This window comes from Gobio gobio (genome assembly GCF_949357685.1).
Source record: "Gobio gobio genome assembly, chromosome: 12".
NCBI lineage: Eukaryota > Metazoa > Chordata > Actinopteri > Cypriniformes > Gobionidae > Gobio > Gobio gobio.
Window position 1 is genome coordinate 14123314 of NC_137105.1, and position 16670 is coordinate 14139983.

Below are 16670 nucleotides of genomic sequence, written 5' to 3' on the forward strand. Positions count from 1 at the left end.
CACAAAGAAAGACTCAGTTTTTCTTCTTACTGGTCATGTGATTCGACTACTAGCATGTGCTAAACACCAGATTGCACCCATTCAATGACCACTGCACAACAAAGCATCCTACAATATCTCAGATCCTCATTATGGCCGTGTAAGCATCAACGCAAGCTTGACGTTTGACAGACGAAAGACAGCGTGACTCTTCAGTCGAGGACATGCCCGAGTATTTCACTGACATCTGCAGTAAGAACTGAATTGTATATTCAGGAATGTCAGCCCGCGCACACTGCTTTCCCTACTACAAGGATGTTATTATGTAGCTGCTGCTCAGTCTGAAGACTGGATAAGATCCAGCAAGAAGGAAGGAAAACAATGTCAAAGAGGGCCTTTTCCATAGGTTTACAGCATGGTGCCAATCAGAAAACTGGAGCTCTGTCCAAGAGACAGAAGCCAGAGCAGAACCGCATCAGAAGAGCATTCTGCTTCAAAAACCACACACAACACAGTACATTAAATCGCGCACATGGCTGTTGCACATCATGATGTCTTCATAGAAATACTTATAATCCAGAAAAACAGTTTTTAATGCGTGATAAAATGTGTGGAAAGAATTAGGATTGCAAGCAAGCATACGATACAGTTCACCTGAAATCACAAATTGTGATTCATAAAGCAAGCTTGACTACCAAGCCAAGAACATTTTAACGTTTAGGATAATGGAGAAAAATAAGATAACCGAGACTGCTAGATCATTATCATCTAGTGATTTAACAGACCATGATCATCTACTATTTGAAAACTCTGAGTATAAGCAAACAATAAAGTCTCAAGTAAAGGGGTCCAGTAAGCTAACAACAGAAACAATTCCAGCAAGGCCTGATTCTCTCACTTAAATGTCAATGCTGACCTCCAGTGGCACACTGAATTCACCCTCTCTTAACTAAATGCTTATTTAGAATTAATAGAAAAACCTCTAGGCCTGTGTACAAGTAGTACAACAAAATCAGATCTTTAAACAAATTTCAGAATCAGAAACCTCATTGAATGTTCCGAAGCACTGTGTTAGCCATTCACAAATGGAAACTTGACTAAAAATAAAATATTTTTAAAATACACTGACACTGTGTTAAAATCTATACGTAATAGTCAGTGATTTACATTATATGAACTGGTAAAAATAGCACTACTACACAAAGTAACTGATTTGTTCAGAATAAATACACAACCTAAAACATTGTATGAATTGAGATTATGAAAAGGCTCAAAATATTCCAAGAGGCGTATGGTATAAATTTTTTTTATTTTAATAAAAATGTGCTGTGAATGGGTGTTGACATTGCTAAACTGTGCAGATAGTGTGATGTTTAGCAGGTACACCTTCACACCCAGAGCAACATGCTACAATTAGTTGCTCAAATAGATCGACCCCATGGATTGCACCTATTGAGTTATAAGACGGATCTTTAAAAAGATAGATCTGGCAAACCTTTCTATAATTTCTCACACACTACCATTTAAAAGTTTGGAGTTGTTAAGATAATTTTTTTGTTTTTGAAAGAAGTGTCTTATGCTCCGAGTCCTCATCATTTGATCAAAAATACAGTGATATTAATATGAATAATATAAGTAATATTACAGAAATAGTTTTTAAAATAGCTCTATAGAAATGTGTTAAAATGTAATTTATTCCTTTGACGGTGTATAGCTAAATTTTGAGCATCATTACTCCAGTCTTCAATGTCACATGAACCTTCAGAAGTCATTCTATGCTGATTCGGTGCTCAAGAAACATGTATTATTTATTATTATAATTTATCAATGTTAAAAACAGCTGTGCTGCTTAATATGTTAATATAAAACGTGATACATTTTGTCAGGGTTGTTTGATTAATAGAAAAGAACAGCATTTAATCAAAATAGAAATCTTCTACAACATTATAAATGTCTTTGCTGTAACTCGATCAATGCTAGCTCAATAAAATAATTATTTCTTTCCAAAAAAAACAACATATTTTGAACGATAGTGAACCCATCCTGCAGAAATAATCAAATTCTGTCAACAAGTATCATTCTTTTCAGAGGGATAGATGCCAGATATATTATCATAGAAACTAAAGTGTATAAATTGTGACAAAACGGTTTTATATTGATCTTTTCTACAGTATTTTGCCCTGAAACATCAGGATGACATCAGTCTGGAGCCTCAAATGTAGACTTTGTGAGAGTAATTGGACTGCCTTTCTTCAGAAACAGCCCAACAAAGGGAGAGAGATTATATCTAACATTTTCAAGTTGCCCCTTTACCTTCATGGATTGCTCAGGTTCATAAAACAAATATGAAGTTTGACATTCAGACTCAGCAAAGAAAGGACATAATATATACTCAGAAACGGAAAATTGTAGAAGCAGTGGGAGGTCTCCCATTGATGAGGTTAGACTCCAAGTGTACTGACTGCATTCTACCTGAAAATGGTTGCCATGACAATAAGCAAGCAAGTCAAAAAAAAAAGAAAAGAAATCATGATCGCATTCAATGGGCAAACTGGGATAATGTCACTAGCCATTTCAAATTATTTGATAGAAAATGACTGTTCTTGTGTGAAATAAGGTACAGCGTGTAACTATTATCTGGGTCATGCAAACATCTGGTAACCTTCCAGGAGCACCCAGTGTGAACTTATTAAATGTGCATGAATTCTTATTTAACTCTCATGCTAATTGGCACACACATAATGTCTTTCTTTCAGTCATAAGATACTCCTGTGAACATTAAATAACACTACTATTCATGAGCAAAGACTTTCCCTTAGCAGGATGCCAAGAAAAAAAACGTAAGGAAGGTTGTGTGTGCCTCAGAGATAAAATACTGAAGATGCACAATCTGTCTTAATAACTATATATATATAAAATGTAATACATGTTCACATTTAACATTGTGGTAATTATCAGAGTTAAAGTAAATATAGTACTTATGTATAAATATATGCTACAGATTTTTCAAAGTTTCATTAACTGGGGACAAGTTATCAGCAAATGATGTGAATGATGTTAGGAATGTCATTACAAGCAGGTATTATCAATCATTCAAACATGTCCCTTGAGCACTAATTATCATTATTAGTTTATTATTTTTAGGAAGCGTACAAAACATGCTCACTAATTAATAGCTGTTCAGTTATAACAGTCTTATCGAAGTTGTTCAGTATTCCCCAGAACGTCACATTCTGTCGAAATGCAATCTGTATCCTTTCAACTGCAACGGAACTGTCTTTCCATAATTTCACAGTAACCATCATATCACAATGATTTGCTAACCATCCAAAATAACTACTTCAATGTATCTCTCCTATGCACTGATTATTATTATTTTTTTAATTAAGTTTATTCCATTGCACAAGCAATGATGAGCTGTCATCTCATGTTTGAATTTATCTTCGATATTTATTTCGCTATATTGCTTAAACTTAAAAACAAATAATAAAAACAACTGTATTTTTGTTGTGGATATTTGGGATAAAGGACTTTCAATTTTCAAAGAGTTAAATTTTCAAAGAGTTTTTTCTGTTTTTAACTGGTTGTGTAAAATAGGCACATACATAATATTGTCACATCGAAAATTTCCATCGCAGGCACCTGAATCAAATCATAATTGTATTATATAATACATGTTGAGGTATCTGTAATTATCGTATCGCTGGCCAAGAGAATCGATGTCAGATTGTATCATGAAGAAACTATTTACTCCCCTAGTAATTTGTCTCATTCTTGGCATTTAAAGATTTTACTACGTACATACATTTCATTGCTTTTTTGTTGTACACATGAATGATTTTAATCATGTCGCTAATTGTGTATTTTGAATGATATATATAGTGTAGTTAATTATTGGAATTTGGCTTTAACGTACAGGCCCATGAAATGTGGCTTTGTTTGACGTACACGCCCCCTCAGTAAATCTGAATGCTCTTTATTGAAATTAATGTGCACAGGTGATGAATGTGAACCCTGATTATTTAAGGAATGTTTGATTGCCGCTCAGCATGGCTGGGTGAGTTTTTGTGTGCCAAGAGCTCTCAATTGTGGGGAAATGCTAAACGGCAGTGAAGATAGTCAGTTAGTGGGGGGAAAATCGCTGGCTAGGAGAGCTCCTAAAGGGCGCAAAGAGAACTGTCAAGAGACCCTGAAGACCCAGAAACTGAGCTGTGGTGATGCTGAACCTGAAAGACTGATTCGTTCTACTGCGGGATTTAATTTACAAGGGGAATTCCAGAGTACCATCCCTGCTGATGTGAGCCTGTCTACGTGCGACTGTACAGGCTGATAAAAGGGGGGTAACGTGTTTTATGAGGTTGTATTGTATTTTAATAATTAATAAAGTATTGTGTGTAAACTGTCACCCTGGGGTAGTGTTCTCTGCTCTCCTGTTTCATTCAGCTGTTAATACATACAGGGTTTTTCTGGCCGCTCAGTCTAACCAGCCGCTGTTGAGCTACGAGTATAAAGCATTCTCTATCACTGTATCTGCAAGGAAATAGATTATTTTATTATTATGAATATAATATGAGAAATCTATTCTTTTGTATGATTGACGTTTTAGAGGGGTCTCTCACAATTAAAGCAGTCAAATGAACGTGATCGTGACTGGGTGTTTACTGACGCTTGGCTGACCGCTCAGTCCAACCAGCCGATGTTGAGTGAGTGACTATAACGCGTTCTCTATTACTGTATCTGCAAGGAAATAGATTATTCTACTGTTATGAATTTAATATTAGGAATCTATTATTTTGTATGATTGACCATTTAGAGGGGTTTCTCACAATTAAAGCAGTCAAATGAACGTGATCACGACTGGGTGCTCACTGACGCTTGGCTGTAAGCATTCACTATAAGCCCACTGTCTCTGCAAGGAAATATATTACTTTACAATCATGAATATATTATTAAATATATTAATTTACACAATCGACATTTTAGAGAGGTTATCAAAAATAAATTGGTCAAATGGTCATGATCCCAACTATTTGGTTATTGCCACTCCAAAGAAATAATTTTTCGCAGCTCATGTTTTGAGAGTCTCATGGAGTGTGTGTGTGTGTGTGTGTGTGTGTGTGTGTGTGTGTGTGTGTGTGTGTGTGTGTGTGTGTGTGTGTGTGTGTGTGTGTGTGTGTGTGTGTGTGTGTGTGTGTGTGTGTGTGAATATATAAAACTAAACAGTGACAGCACCACCTAGCCAACTGTCCAACAATGGGTACACTCTAAAAAAAGATAGTTCTTTAAAAGGTTCTTTACACATAGTAACGGTTCTATTCAGAACGGTCTCATCCTGAAGAACCCTTGTATGCTGAAATATTTGTTTGTGTTGGAGTTTACGGTTCTTTCTTTCCGCCTTTTTGTTTTTCAAATCTGTAACTGTCAAAGCCACCTCATTACTGATTTTCTAGAGCTCAGCTATACAACAGACTGTCAATACACTCTCGACAGGTAAATGATTTCTTTCTTAAAATGTCTATACATTTTAACTTTAAATATTGTAACTGGTTTTCTAACAATCATCAACTCCTTTTAGTTTTATAACATTTTATCAAATAAATAATTTTTCTAAAATAGTTTAATAAAATTTCATTAAATATTAATTCCTTTTTTCCCCTTGATTATAGATAACCATGAAATTGAAAATACCGATATAGCCTGTCCCCCGTGATTTTACAGTTTATGTTGACTTTCTTTTATTGAATTATTAAAAGGATATTTGCAGCAGTCTGTCCTGTTGTTGCTGAAAATACTCAATGACAAAGATTCATGCTATTTGGATAATTCGTGTTTTCATAGGCAATTTTTTTTCTGCATCTACATTAGCCTATTAAATTACATAAATCGTAAAATCGTCACAACTAGCGCCAGTACCCATACAAATTAGAACAATTTTCTTGGAACGAGAGGCAACAGCGGCTGGCCGAACTGAGCGGCCAGCCAGGCGTCAGTAAACTCCCATTCGTAGATAATAATAATATGATACAAAAATAATTCAGGGAAGAAAAAAAAACAACACTGCCGAGTTTTATGACATCACTAGAAGTATATAGCTATAAAATTTGCATGTGTCATGCATTACATGACGTAAACCCAGACCAGCTGACTTACGGGATAATGGGAAAGAAGGGACCATCTAAAGCAGGGGTGGCGAACTCCGGTCCTGGAGGGCCACTGTCCTGCAGAGTTCAGCTCCAACCCTGATCAAACTCTCCTGCCTGTAGCTTTCTAGTAACCCTTCAGACCATGATTAGCTTGTTCAGGTGTGTTTGATTAGGGTTGAAGCAAAACTATGCAGGACAGTGGCCCTCCAGGACCGGAGTTCGCCACCCCTGATCTAAAGGCTCAAGGCCTGCGTATGGTCCCTGGGGGCCCCTGAGTGTCCGAACTGGTCACCTTCCTGTGACGTAAAGGGTCATAATTTATCTCAGTTCATGTCACATTAAAAAGTCTGTTCAAAACTATTACAGTATTGCTAAAAATAGATGTACATACAAAGCCTGACACACCTACACCTAGATGATGATTCATCTCTTGCGCAGTACCAAAGTCCTTCAAAAGCCCTAACAATAAGTCTTTACGACACTGATATGCTCCCTACACAGACTGAAAAGACAACAATTACAACTGTTGTCAAAATAATGACAATTACAACTTCTGAGCAAAACACATTAAGAAATATTCTGTAAACAGGATTTGAACATTTTCCCCTGACCAGTTCACATTCCATCCCAACACACCTCAATATGGACGGACAAGGAACTTGTTTTTCCAGCATTGCGTAGGAGAGAATGGCAGCAACTGTCAGTATCCCTACATGATTCAGCACTTTCTTTGACTTGCCATAAAGAAACAAACAGAATAGAATGCTTAATGAATGACTAACTTACCCCTCAATTACACATCTCAGAACAGCATTAAATTAAATCTAGCTCATACAAGTCTCTGTGATGTACTCGTGATGTAGTGAAGTTTCAGCCAAACCTCTCAAAACAAACCAGTTAGCCAGTCCTGTCTGTAGCTGAACTAAACTAACGTTTGTGGAGAACTAACTTACACCTATCCAGCATGGAAACTATTTACGTAAACGCAAGACAATTCTACTTAAAATTCAATATAAATTTTGGGCAGTATCAAATAAATGGATGATCAAAACAGCAGATGTTAGTTAGCTTAGCAAAGAAACTGAAGCTAACTTCCACAACAGACTTATTTAAATACAACATTTCGAAATACTGCATGTAAAAATGTATAATTAAAACCATTTTTATTCGAATTTCCAAGGATAACCTGAAAAATGACAAGTTCAATAAACCAATGAGAGGGGAGGGAAAGCTAACAAAACAAAGGGATATTTGACAGGCTTACAGTAATAAGCGACCACCGGTTCTCTTTTCTCGTGTTCCTGTGCTGTTCTTAAATGGTGCTGGATCGCTTTCAACTGCGGTGGGAGCGCCATCCTGAAGAGAAGTCACTGCTAGAAACTTCTACAAAAACCAAAAAATGGCTAAAAACAAAGATGACAAGTGCTCGCGAAGGAGCTGCTTCCGCGTCTGCACCTATGGGCTGCACGTGAACGCGCATCCACGGCTTTACTGACCTCCATAGGCGAGGAGTAGGAAAGAACCGAAACGAATCAGATATTATTTTTATTCTGCATAAAAAGACATATCGACTAACATACAGAGACATCTGTATTATTATTATTTTTTTTTAATTTAGTAATCATATATTTAGGGTTTCATTTGTAATTTGTTTTTGTCATACTATAGTTCTATTTTGCTTTTCTGTAAATGTTCTTGTGTTTTATATTTGAGCAATTTATATGTACATTAATAGAGTTTTTTTTTTTCAAATGCTGTACAATGGAACGTAGTGTATCATATTTTATGATTTAATTTGTAATTTATTTTTGTATACTATTTGTTTTAATTAATTTTAGGCTATATATTTAAATGAATTACCTGTTTTGCTTTTCTGTTTTCATTCTTTGTGTTTTATATTTTAGCTATACATTTACATTTTAAGGGTTAGTTCAACCAAAAATGAAATTTATGTCATTAATTGCTCACCCTCATTTCGTTCCAAACCTGTAAGACCTTCGTTCATCTTCGGAACACAAATTAAGATATTTTTTGATGAAATCCAAGAGCTTTCTGACTCCACAGCAACTCAACGGCAACTTTCAAGGTCCAGAAAGTTAGTAAAGACATGGTTAAAATAGTCCATGTGACTACAGTTGTTCAACCTTAAAGGGTTAGTTCACCCAAAAATGAAAATTCTGTCATTAATTACTTACCCTCATGTCGTTCGACACCCGTAAGACCTCCGTTCATCTTCGAAACACAAATGAAGATATTTTAGTTGAAATCCGAGGGCTCAGAAAGGCCTCCATTGGCACAATGCACTTTACACTCTCAAGACCCATAAAAGGTACTAAAGACGTCGTTACAAAGTCCATCTCACTACAGTGGTTCTACAATAACTTTATGAATCGGCGAGAATAGTTTTTGTGCACAAAAAAACCCTAAATAACGACTTATATTGTGATGACCGATTTCAAAACAATGCATCATGAAGCTTCGAAGCGTTATGAATCAGTGAGTCGATTCAGCAGTTTGAATCGCCAAAGTCACGTGATTTCAGCAGTTCCCATTCAGTCGGTCAACTCGGTACAACACATGACTATGGGATATCGCGCTCTAGCGCCATCTGCTGAAGACACCTTTATTCACGCCTGAAAGGCCAATGACGCATGACGACGTGGGCGGGGTCACGACCCACAGCATATAAATGCAGTCGTATGCGTCATTTCCCTTGTTCTTCAGCTCTTCACCGTGCTGCTTGAACACCATCACGCCACATTTTCGCAAGAAAAGCCCACGGTGGTGATTATTGTCGAAATTAAGGCAAAAAGAGAAAGCTTATTTAGCAACAAGTTTAGCTTTGCTAACGAAAGGCTAATAAGTTTTTCTCAAACAAAATGTTCAAACTTATGCCACATTCACAAGATAATCCACAGTGATGACTCTTGTTAATGGAAAAGACATAAAAGAGAAGTTTTTGGCTTGAGTTTAGTACAACTAACAAATGGCTAATAAATTTTGTCATGATAAATATCTGAACAGGTTATCTCCCCTGTCCTATGGCATGTGGGTGTTCATGGTATAATCATAAGTAGGGTGTTCAGCATGCTCGGGCGGCTCTCGAGGGAGCCGCTTGCGAGCATTATGAGAGCTGACACTCAGGCTGCTCCGCTCTCGGCTGGCCGTGTTCGATGAGGCCGGCCAGCCTCGTGAGCCCCGTGGATCGGTCCCGCATCCGCCGAGGCGGTGCGGCGAGGCCGGTCATGGGGCTCACGGATGGACTGTCAGCGGGACTTGGGACTGCTGAGGCATCTTCCCAGTCTTTGTCTAATTAGGCTGGACTAGATCTCTCCAACCCCAGTGCGTGTACGTTGTGCCCTACCGGCAGCTCTGCCGTTTCGCTTGGCGGGGCAGTGGTCGAACACGGCCCGCTCCTGTCTTCAGGTGCTGATCCAGATACGGTGATCGCCGGTTTTGGAGGCCACGGAGAGTTGGGATGATCGGGTATAGACCGAGGAGTGTCGGTGTAGCGTTCACGGGGTGATTCGGTCTCGCTAGAAGCGGGCGAGGAATGCTCTGATGATATATATTTTCAAACCGGGCAGATCGCGTCTCCCCGAGGTGGGTGAAAGTGAAATGATAGCCCTTGAATTGATCTGTGTTGGAGAGCGGCAACAAAGTTTGTCGATAGTCCTGCCGTGATACAGAAGCTTGCGGGTTTGATTCCTGTAAAATCAGCGATGCAAACTCGCCTGCCGATCTATCCAGATTGGGCAGTAACCCAGCAAAATAACGGGTTCAGTTTAAGTATGTTGTCAATAAAATGTGTGTTGAGCATACAAGACCTCATGTGTTGATTTGTTAAAACAATCAGATTGCACTGGAACCTCTAACCTCACAGTCTGGCCGTATGCCGACAGATGAGAATAATGCAGTGTTATGCAATTTACAGTGATGTTTGCAGAAGGACGCGGGATTCCACAAGTGATGCTTGAGAATCCTCCTCGCTGTCTGCCTTGAACGGTGGCGCGTAAGCGCACTAACAACACCATGGCTTCTTCGCACGATTCCAGTAGGGCTGTCGGCTGCGGTTTCTCTCGCGCCCCCCTCTGGTTTGGCGGAGTAATTGCAACTTCATTGTTTGAGAGGGGAAATCCGTGCTCTCCTCAGCAAAATGGCAATTCAAGTTTTGCCACAAGGGAAAATGGAGAAAGAGATTTTTCAGAGTAAATTCCTCCTCCTCCTCCTCCTCCAAAAAAAAAAAAAAAAAAAATACCAGACTTGCAGCAGTTGAACAAACACTTTAGAGTGGTTAATGTGTCAAGTTCAAAAATGCTTGCAGTATGTCACCTGTTCTGCCCTCTGCATCCTCGGGATCGGCTTACATCGGTGTGTTTTTGCCCGATGCATCTTGCCACAATCAAACAGGAGCACAGAAAACATTTCTGAGGTCTCCGTTGATGGGATTGCCTATAGATCCTAATGGCACTGCGCATATCTGAAAGATATGCAGAAGCGGTGTTGGTTCTGCTGTGCCATCAGAGCATAATATTGTTCTCCTATTTGGATGACGTGCTCCTGGCTGCAGACAGCAGGGAACACGCAGTGTTGTAAAACACATGCACTTGTTTTTCCATTTTACGAGCTCTGGGATTTTTCAGATAATCTCAAAAGGGGCTGTTATGTCTCGGTCTGTTATATCTTGGTCTGGGGATAGATTCAGAACCGAACAGAGGGCAGAGGACTTTTGCAGTGCTGAGACTGCTAGGGCTCATGACCCCGATAGCAGTAGTACTGCTGGATTCTCCTCTTTGTGTTTGCAGTTCCGGCGCTGGGCGTTCGGTAACTTGCTATATGCCATGTGACATTTAAGCATGGTTCAGTAGCGCTGTTGGGCGTTCAGACCATGGTCCCCTGGGAGTCCTAGATCTGTTAACAGAAGGAATTCCCCTGGGCAGGGTTACTGTTCATTAGTGATGACAAACGTCACAACATGGACGAGAAACTCTGTAAGAGGAGAGTGGTTGACAGCGCTGTAAGAGCTTCACATACATTTATGTGGAATAGTTCTCCTGGTGCTGAAACACTTGACCCAGCAGGGCAAGCATTATTCAGAATGGAAAATATGACAATGGTCATATATATGTAGGCAAGGAGGTACTCCCTCTCTGCTGCAATTGGCATGGATGCTCTTGATACAAGGCAGACCTGCGGTGGCTTATGCACTCTTGAATAGTGGTGCAGATCGGGTGCAGAAATGTGTATCTTTTTGCATCTGCAGAAAACATGCGCCGCCCGCTGTTTTCTTGATTATGGACTGGAGTGCCCCGTAGGGGGTGGATGTCCCAACACGTATAGCCCAGGATTCTGCTGTATGCAGAAGGGTCCATCACTGATTTTGGTGGCATCTTGCTGGCCAGAGAAAAAGAAATGGTACACAAGCATCATGGCATTGCTGTTAAGGACACACACCATGGTGTCTTCCCCTATGCAGGAGGCAGATTCTGCACCCTCGGCCGGAACTGTGGTCTCTAAGGGTCTACATGTTAAGAGAGGGAGAATCTGACTATAGCTACAAAACAGGGCGCTTGCTTTCTGAAGCACACCGTGTTGTGTTGAAGTAGCGCATGTTTGAAGTTTGGTGCAGGTGAAAATCTGTATCACTGTGTCAGTGCCTGATTGATACTGTTTTCTTCTCCGAAGAAAAGTCACTCCCATTCCATGCTGGAAGTTTCTCGGGCGACTGTTTTCGGCTTTCATGAGGGCATTAATGGTGCTGCGCTAAAGCGCGCATTTTTCGGTTCCTTAAGAGGGTCCTGGCATACTACGATTTTTGCTCCGTTTCGGGCACAGTCGAGAGTGTGAGTTTTTCAAAGTATAGCCTACTCCATTGCCCACATCAGTGGAAAGGTGCTTTTGGCGCATGTGCACTATCTAGTGCATTTTTGGTTTTCGAGTGCTTTGGTTTTCAAGTGCTCTCTCTCTCCTCTCCACCTATAGTTGGTGTGTGGTGAGCGCGCTGGTGCCATTGTACTGTGACTGCCCTTGCATCATCCAAGTGGATGCTGAACACTGCTGGTGGTTGAGGAGAGACCCCTGACATGAGTGTAAAGCGCTTTGAGTGTACAGTAGTACATAGGAAACATGCTATATGATTCATGTCACTCGCACGTGCTGTTTTATGTGCACCGTCCGCGGTCCCAAAAATTGGGCTGCACACGGACAGTGTGCGCGGCCATCTGCGGACTCTCCTAATGGTGATTATTACGTCACACGGACAGTTCACGGACTGTCAGGGAACTCTCGCGTTCCACTCCATCTGTTGAGAGTGTGAGCTGGTCACGGTATACTCCTTTGGCCAGGAAGGCCGGGTATGGTTAATTTCCCGCATCCAGATGCGTCACACACGCAGTCGAATGAGCGCGGATGACCAAGTTCAATACATGTGCAGTATAATTGTTGTGACTCTTCTGTCGCTTCTGTTTTTCTTGCACATGCGCTGTTGTATGCGCACCTTCCATGCATTCTCAAAAACAATTGGGCTGCATGCTGACGGAATACTTTGGACTTAAGTGTTGAGGGGTTCGGAATGCGTGCTTCTGAGTGAACTTTGTCCGCAAGTGGTCAAGTCACTCATACGCTGTGGCATGCGCACCAAAGGCCCTCCTGTTGACGAGATTTTACGTCACACGAATGGTGCGCAGAACGCAGACATCCAAAGTATACCTGGAGCTTTAAGGTCAGCGTTTTTAGGCTCGTTACAAACTGTAATGGTCATGACCTGATGGTTGATCTGGAGGCTAGGTGTGAACCTCCGTTTAAGCCTTTAGAATCCTTGAATATAAGGATGATTCCTTGTCATGGATACTGGCACCAGCAAAGCATGTTGGTTATCTTCATGCGCTATTGGTGCATCCCCTTTGCAGTTTGCACCCAAGCTGCACTTGGTGGTGTTGCATCCAAATGCGGCGTATATGCCTAAAGTCAGGTTGGGAGTATGCTCTCGTTCGAGCTGTCTGCCCTATGAAATCTCTGACTCAGAGAAAAACAGGATACTTGCTTTGTGCTTTGCGCCATTTGCGATTCGTACGCAGGTGCGTTCGGCAGTTGCAGGCTATGCACTCGCCTGACCAGCCTTTTGTCATGTTTTCCAACTCAGCCAGTGGGAAGCCGCTATCTGAGCGATGTCTTTCACATTGGATTGTACAAGGCTATTTCTATAGCATGGAAGGAGTTGGTTCTGCCTGGTGAGGTGTGTGAGCACTCTACAAGGGCATGGAGATGTCAGGGGCTTGGTTTAATATTCTCGTGGGATGCCAGCTGGGCATCACTGTGCACATTTGTCCGGTGTACCCGCTAGTTGCCACTACGGCAACAGTAACTCAGGCTGTGCAAACCACAGGGGTTTTTATAGGGGCCATGCATCTTTCCCTCGGAAAAGGGTTATGTGGCGGTGCTGGTCTATTACGTTTAGTTCAGCGACTTGGCGGGGCGTGAATATATGTCCCATAGTCATGTGTTGTACCGAGTTGACCGACTGAATGGGAACGTTGAGTTATGCATATAACTACTGTTCCCAGAAGGAGGGAAACGAGGTACAACACCTCTGGGCCCCGCACAGTCGGGGCTCGGTGAAGAGCTGGACTGAACAAGGGAAATGACGCATACGACTGCATTTATATGCTGTGGGTCGTGACCCCGCCCACGTCGTCATGCGTCATTGGCCTTTCAGGCGTGAATAAAGGTGTCTTCAGCAGATGGCGCTAGAGCGCGATATCCCATAGTCATGTGTTGTACCTCGTTTCCCTCCTTCTGTGAACAGTAGTTATATGCATAACTCAACGTTTGGCGGTTTGACACACGATCCGAATCATGATTCGACTCGCTGATTCATAACGCTTCGAAGCTTCATGATGCATTGTTTTGAAATCGGTCATCACTATGTAAGTCGTTATTTAGGTTTTTTTTGCGCAAAAAAACTATTCTCGTTGATTCATAAAGAACCACTGTAGTGAGATGGACTTTGTAACGACGTCTTTAGTACCTTTTATGGGTCTTGAGAGTGTAAAGTGCATTGTGCCAATGGAGACCTTTCTGAGCCATCAGATTACAACTAAAATATCTTCATTTGTGTTCCGAAGATGAACGGAGGTCTTACGGGTGTCAAACGACATGAGGGTAAGTAATTAATGACAGAATTTTCATTTTTGGGTGAACTAACCCTTTAATGAAGCAAAGAGAATACTTTTTGTGGGCAAAAAAAATAACGACTTTACTCAACAATCTCTTCTCTTTCGTGTCACTCTCCTACACAATTCATGCAAGCACCACAACAGCCAATAGTGAGCCAGCGTTCTGCCGTACAACCCGGAAGCACTGCATTGTGTGAATAGCCCAACAACGTGAATAGTGTAAGAGAGTGACAAGAAAGAGAAGAGATTGTTGAATATAGTCTGTATTTTTGTTTCTTTTTTGCACATAAAAACTATTCTCGTCGCTTCATAACATTAAGGTTGAACCACTGTAGTCACACATTTTAACAAACTCTTTTATACCTTTGGGCCTTGAAAGTGGTCATTGTGTTGCTGATGTGGGGTTAGAAAGCTCTCGGATTTCATCAAAAATATCTTAATTTGTGTTCCGAATATGAACGAAGGTCTTACGGGTCGACATAAGGATGAGTAATTAATGACAGAAATTACATTTTTGGGTGAACTAACACTAATAAAATTTTAATAATCAATATTTTTTTCAAATGCTCTACAATGCAACATGGTGTGCCTATAGGCTAGGTTTACTGCACAGAGGTTTATGGTACTGTAAAATAATATAATGTAAAGTTTTATAATGAGAATGTACAACATGAATCCATTTCCAAGCCATGTTTTTGTCTTACCCTGAATCGTTATGCATGGTACACTTATAATAAGTGTTTATATTGGGACTATTTCAGACCGGTCTGGTAGGAACCACAGCGGAGGAGCACAGTCCCTGTGTGACACCTTAGACATAAACAGAGAAGTAGCTCCGGCTGCAATGTTCTTACGCAAGATGCATGCAGTTGTTTATTAACCGCTAGAGCGCAAAAACAGTTACGGACTACAGTATTAAAGTTTTAGTTCCTGTTATTCAATAGATTCAGCTTTTATTGTATTCCCATCATATTATGTGTAAATATCATTGATATGGTATTGTGTAAACAAAAAGAGTGACACAACTATTTTAAAATGTTTTCCTTGATTGGAACTTCACAAACATTATGAAAGCATTGTATCAGTGCCGTGGATCCACAAGCAGTTCTGTTTATTCTGACTATGAGTTACTTAACACTAAATGATAATACATTATGGCAGTCATAATATTTGTTACCTATATGAAGATTTTCATATCATAAATCCCATAGACACTGGTGATCAAAAAAAATAAAAATAAATGTTCAACCCTCTAAACATAATACAAAAGCTATTAATCCAACAGCTGTGGTATTGAAACAGTGGGAAGATGTGCAGGCCAGACCTGCTGTCAGATGTTTCTCTAATGCATAAATGATATTCTTAACAAATAGTTTCCAGCTGACAAAAAATAAGAGTTCACAGTATGCCATTTTGTACCTGAGATGAAACACTTAGCTGAGAATAATAACAAAAGTTGGATGGATACCTGATGAAAATGTACAGATACAAATACTACAAACGCACAAGATAATTCTCAAATGGACTTGTAACTATATGGAAACTATATGGAAATCAACACCATGATGAATATACTATCAATGTGCATAATTGTGACCAAGTTGTGCAATCCCACTGACCAATCAATAATGTTTTTATTCCCTTTTAGGAAGAATGAATCATTGTTCAAATTTAAATAAAAGAATATTTGTCAAAATAGTACTCGCAATGTGTGTAGTACTTCAATATAAAGTATAAATCTAAATAATATTGCAAAGAGAATAATTACTAAATACTTATGTGGGTTTATATCAGCTTACATAAGTCAATAAATGAAATATATATTTAAGTTACCCTTGCAAGAGAGGTGACTTATTTAGGCTTAAATATGTATGCTTAAAACTAAAAAGTCCCTTGTCATTAATTAGGCTTGTTTTTTTTTCTTCCAGAAAAGGAATAATAAATTGTTTAGTTTAAAAAAAAAAAACATGTCTTTAGCACTATTCGGACGGTAATTGTTTCTCACGTGGAAGTCCGAGAAAATTAATTTGCATGCCACCTCAGTGATAAAACTCGTGCATTCGGATGGTGATTTATTCAGGGTGGAGGAGCGAGTTTTGTGATCCTGCGCACCTGGGAACGCGCTGCTCACGTGGTCAATAACATGCTGTAAATAAAATGTCATATGCTTGGTATAATAAAAATAAATGCATATTTAATTAAATAGGAAAATAATATCCTAATTATTATTTAATTATTTAAATCTGTTTAAAAATAGGAAGCTATATAGATGCACATTATAGTTAAAATAGTTTTCTGTCTTGTATTTTATCTCACAATAAAGGATGTCATTTTATTCCACATGGAAATGAGTGGAAATAAGTTAATACAGCCT

The 16670-nt window shown here is 39.8% G+C and overlaps 1 protein-coding gene across 2 annotated transcripts in view; it reads right to left on the minus strand.

The window, feature by feature from the left end:
- Positions 1-7615, minus strand: part of vta1 (vesicle (multivesicular body) trafficking 1) — a 42216-nt gene extending 34601 nt beyond the window's left edge. For both annotated transcript variants that reach the window (XM_079830715.1, XM_079830714.1), the window contains exon 1: positions 7387-7615. In XM_079830715.1, coding sequence (XP_079686841.1) covers positions 7387-7477 — 91 coding nt within the window. In that variant the 5' untranslated portion in view covers positions 7478-7615. The remainder of the gene's footprint in view (positions 1-7386) is intronic.
- Positions 7616-16670: the final 9055 nt, after the last annotated feature.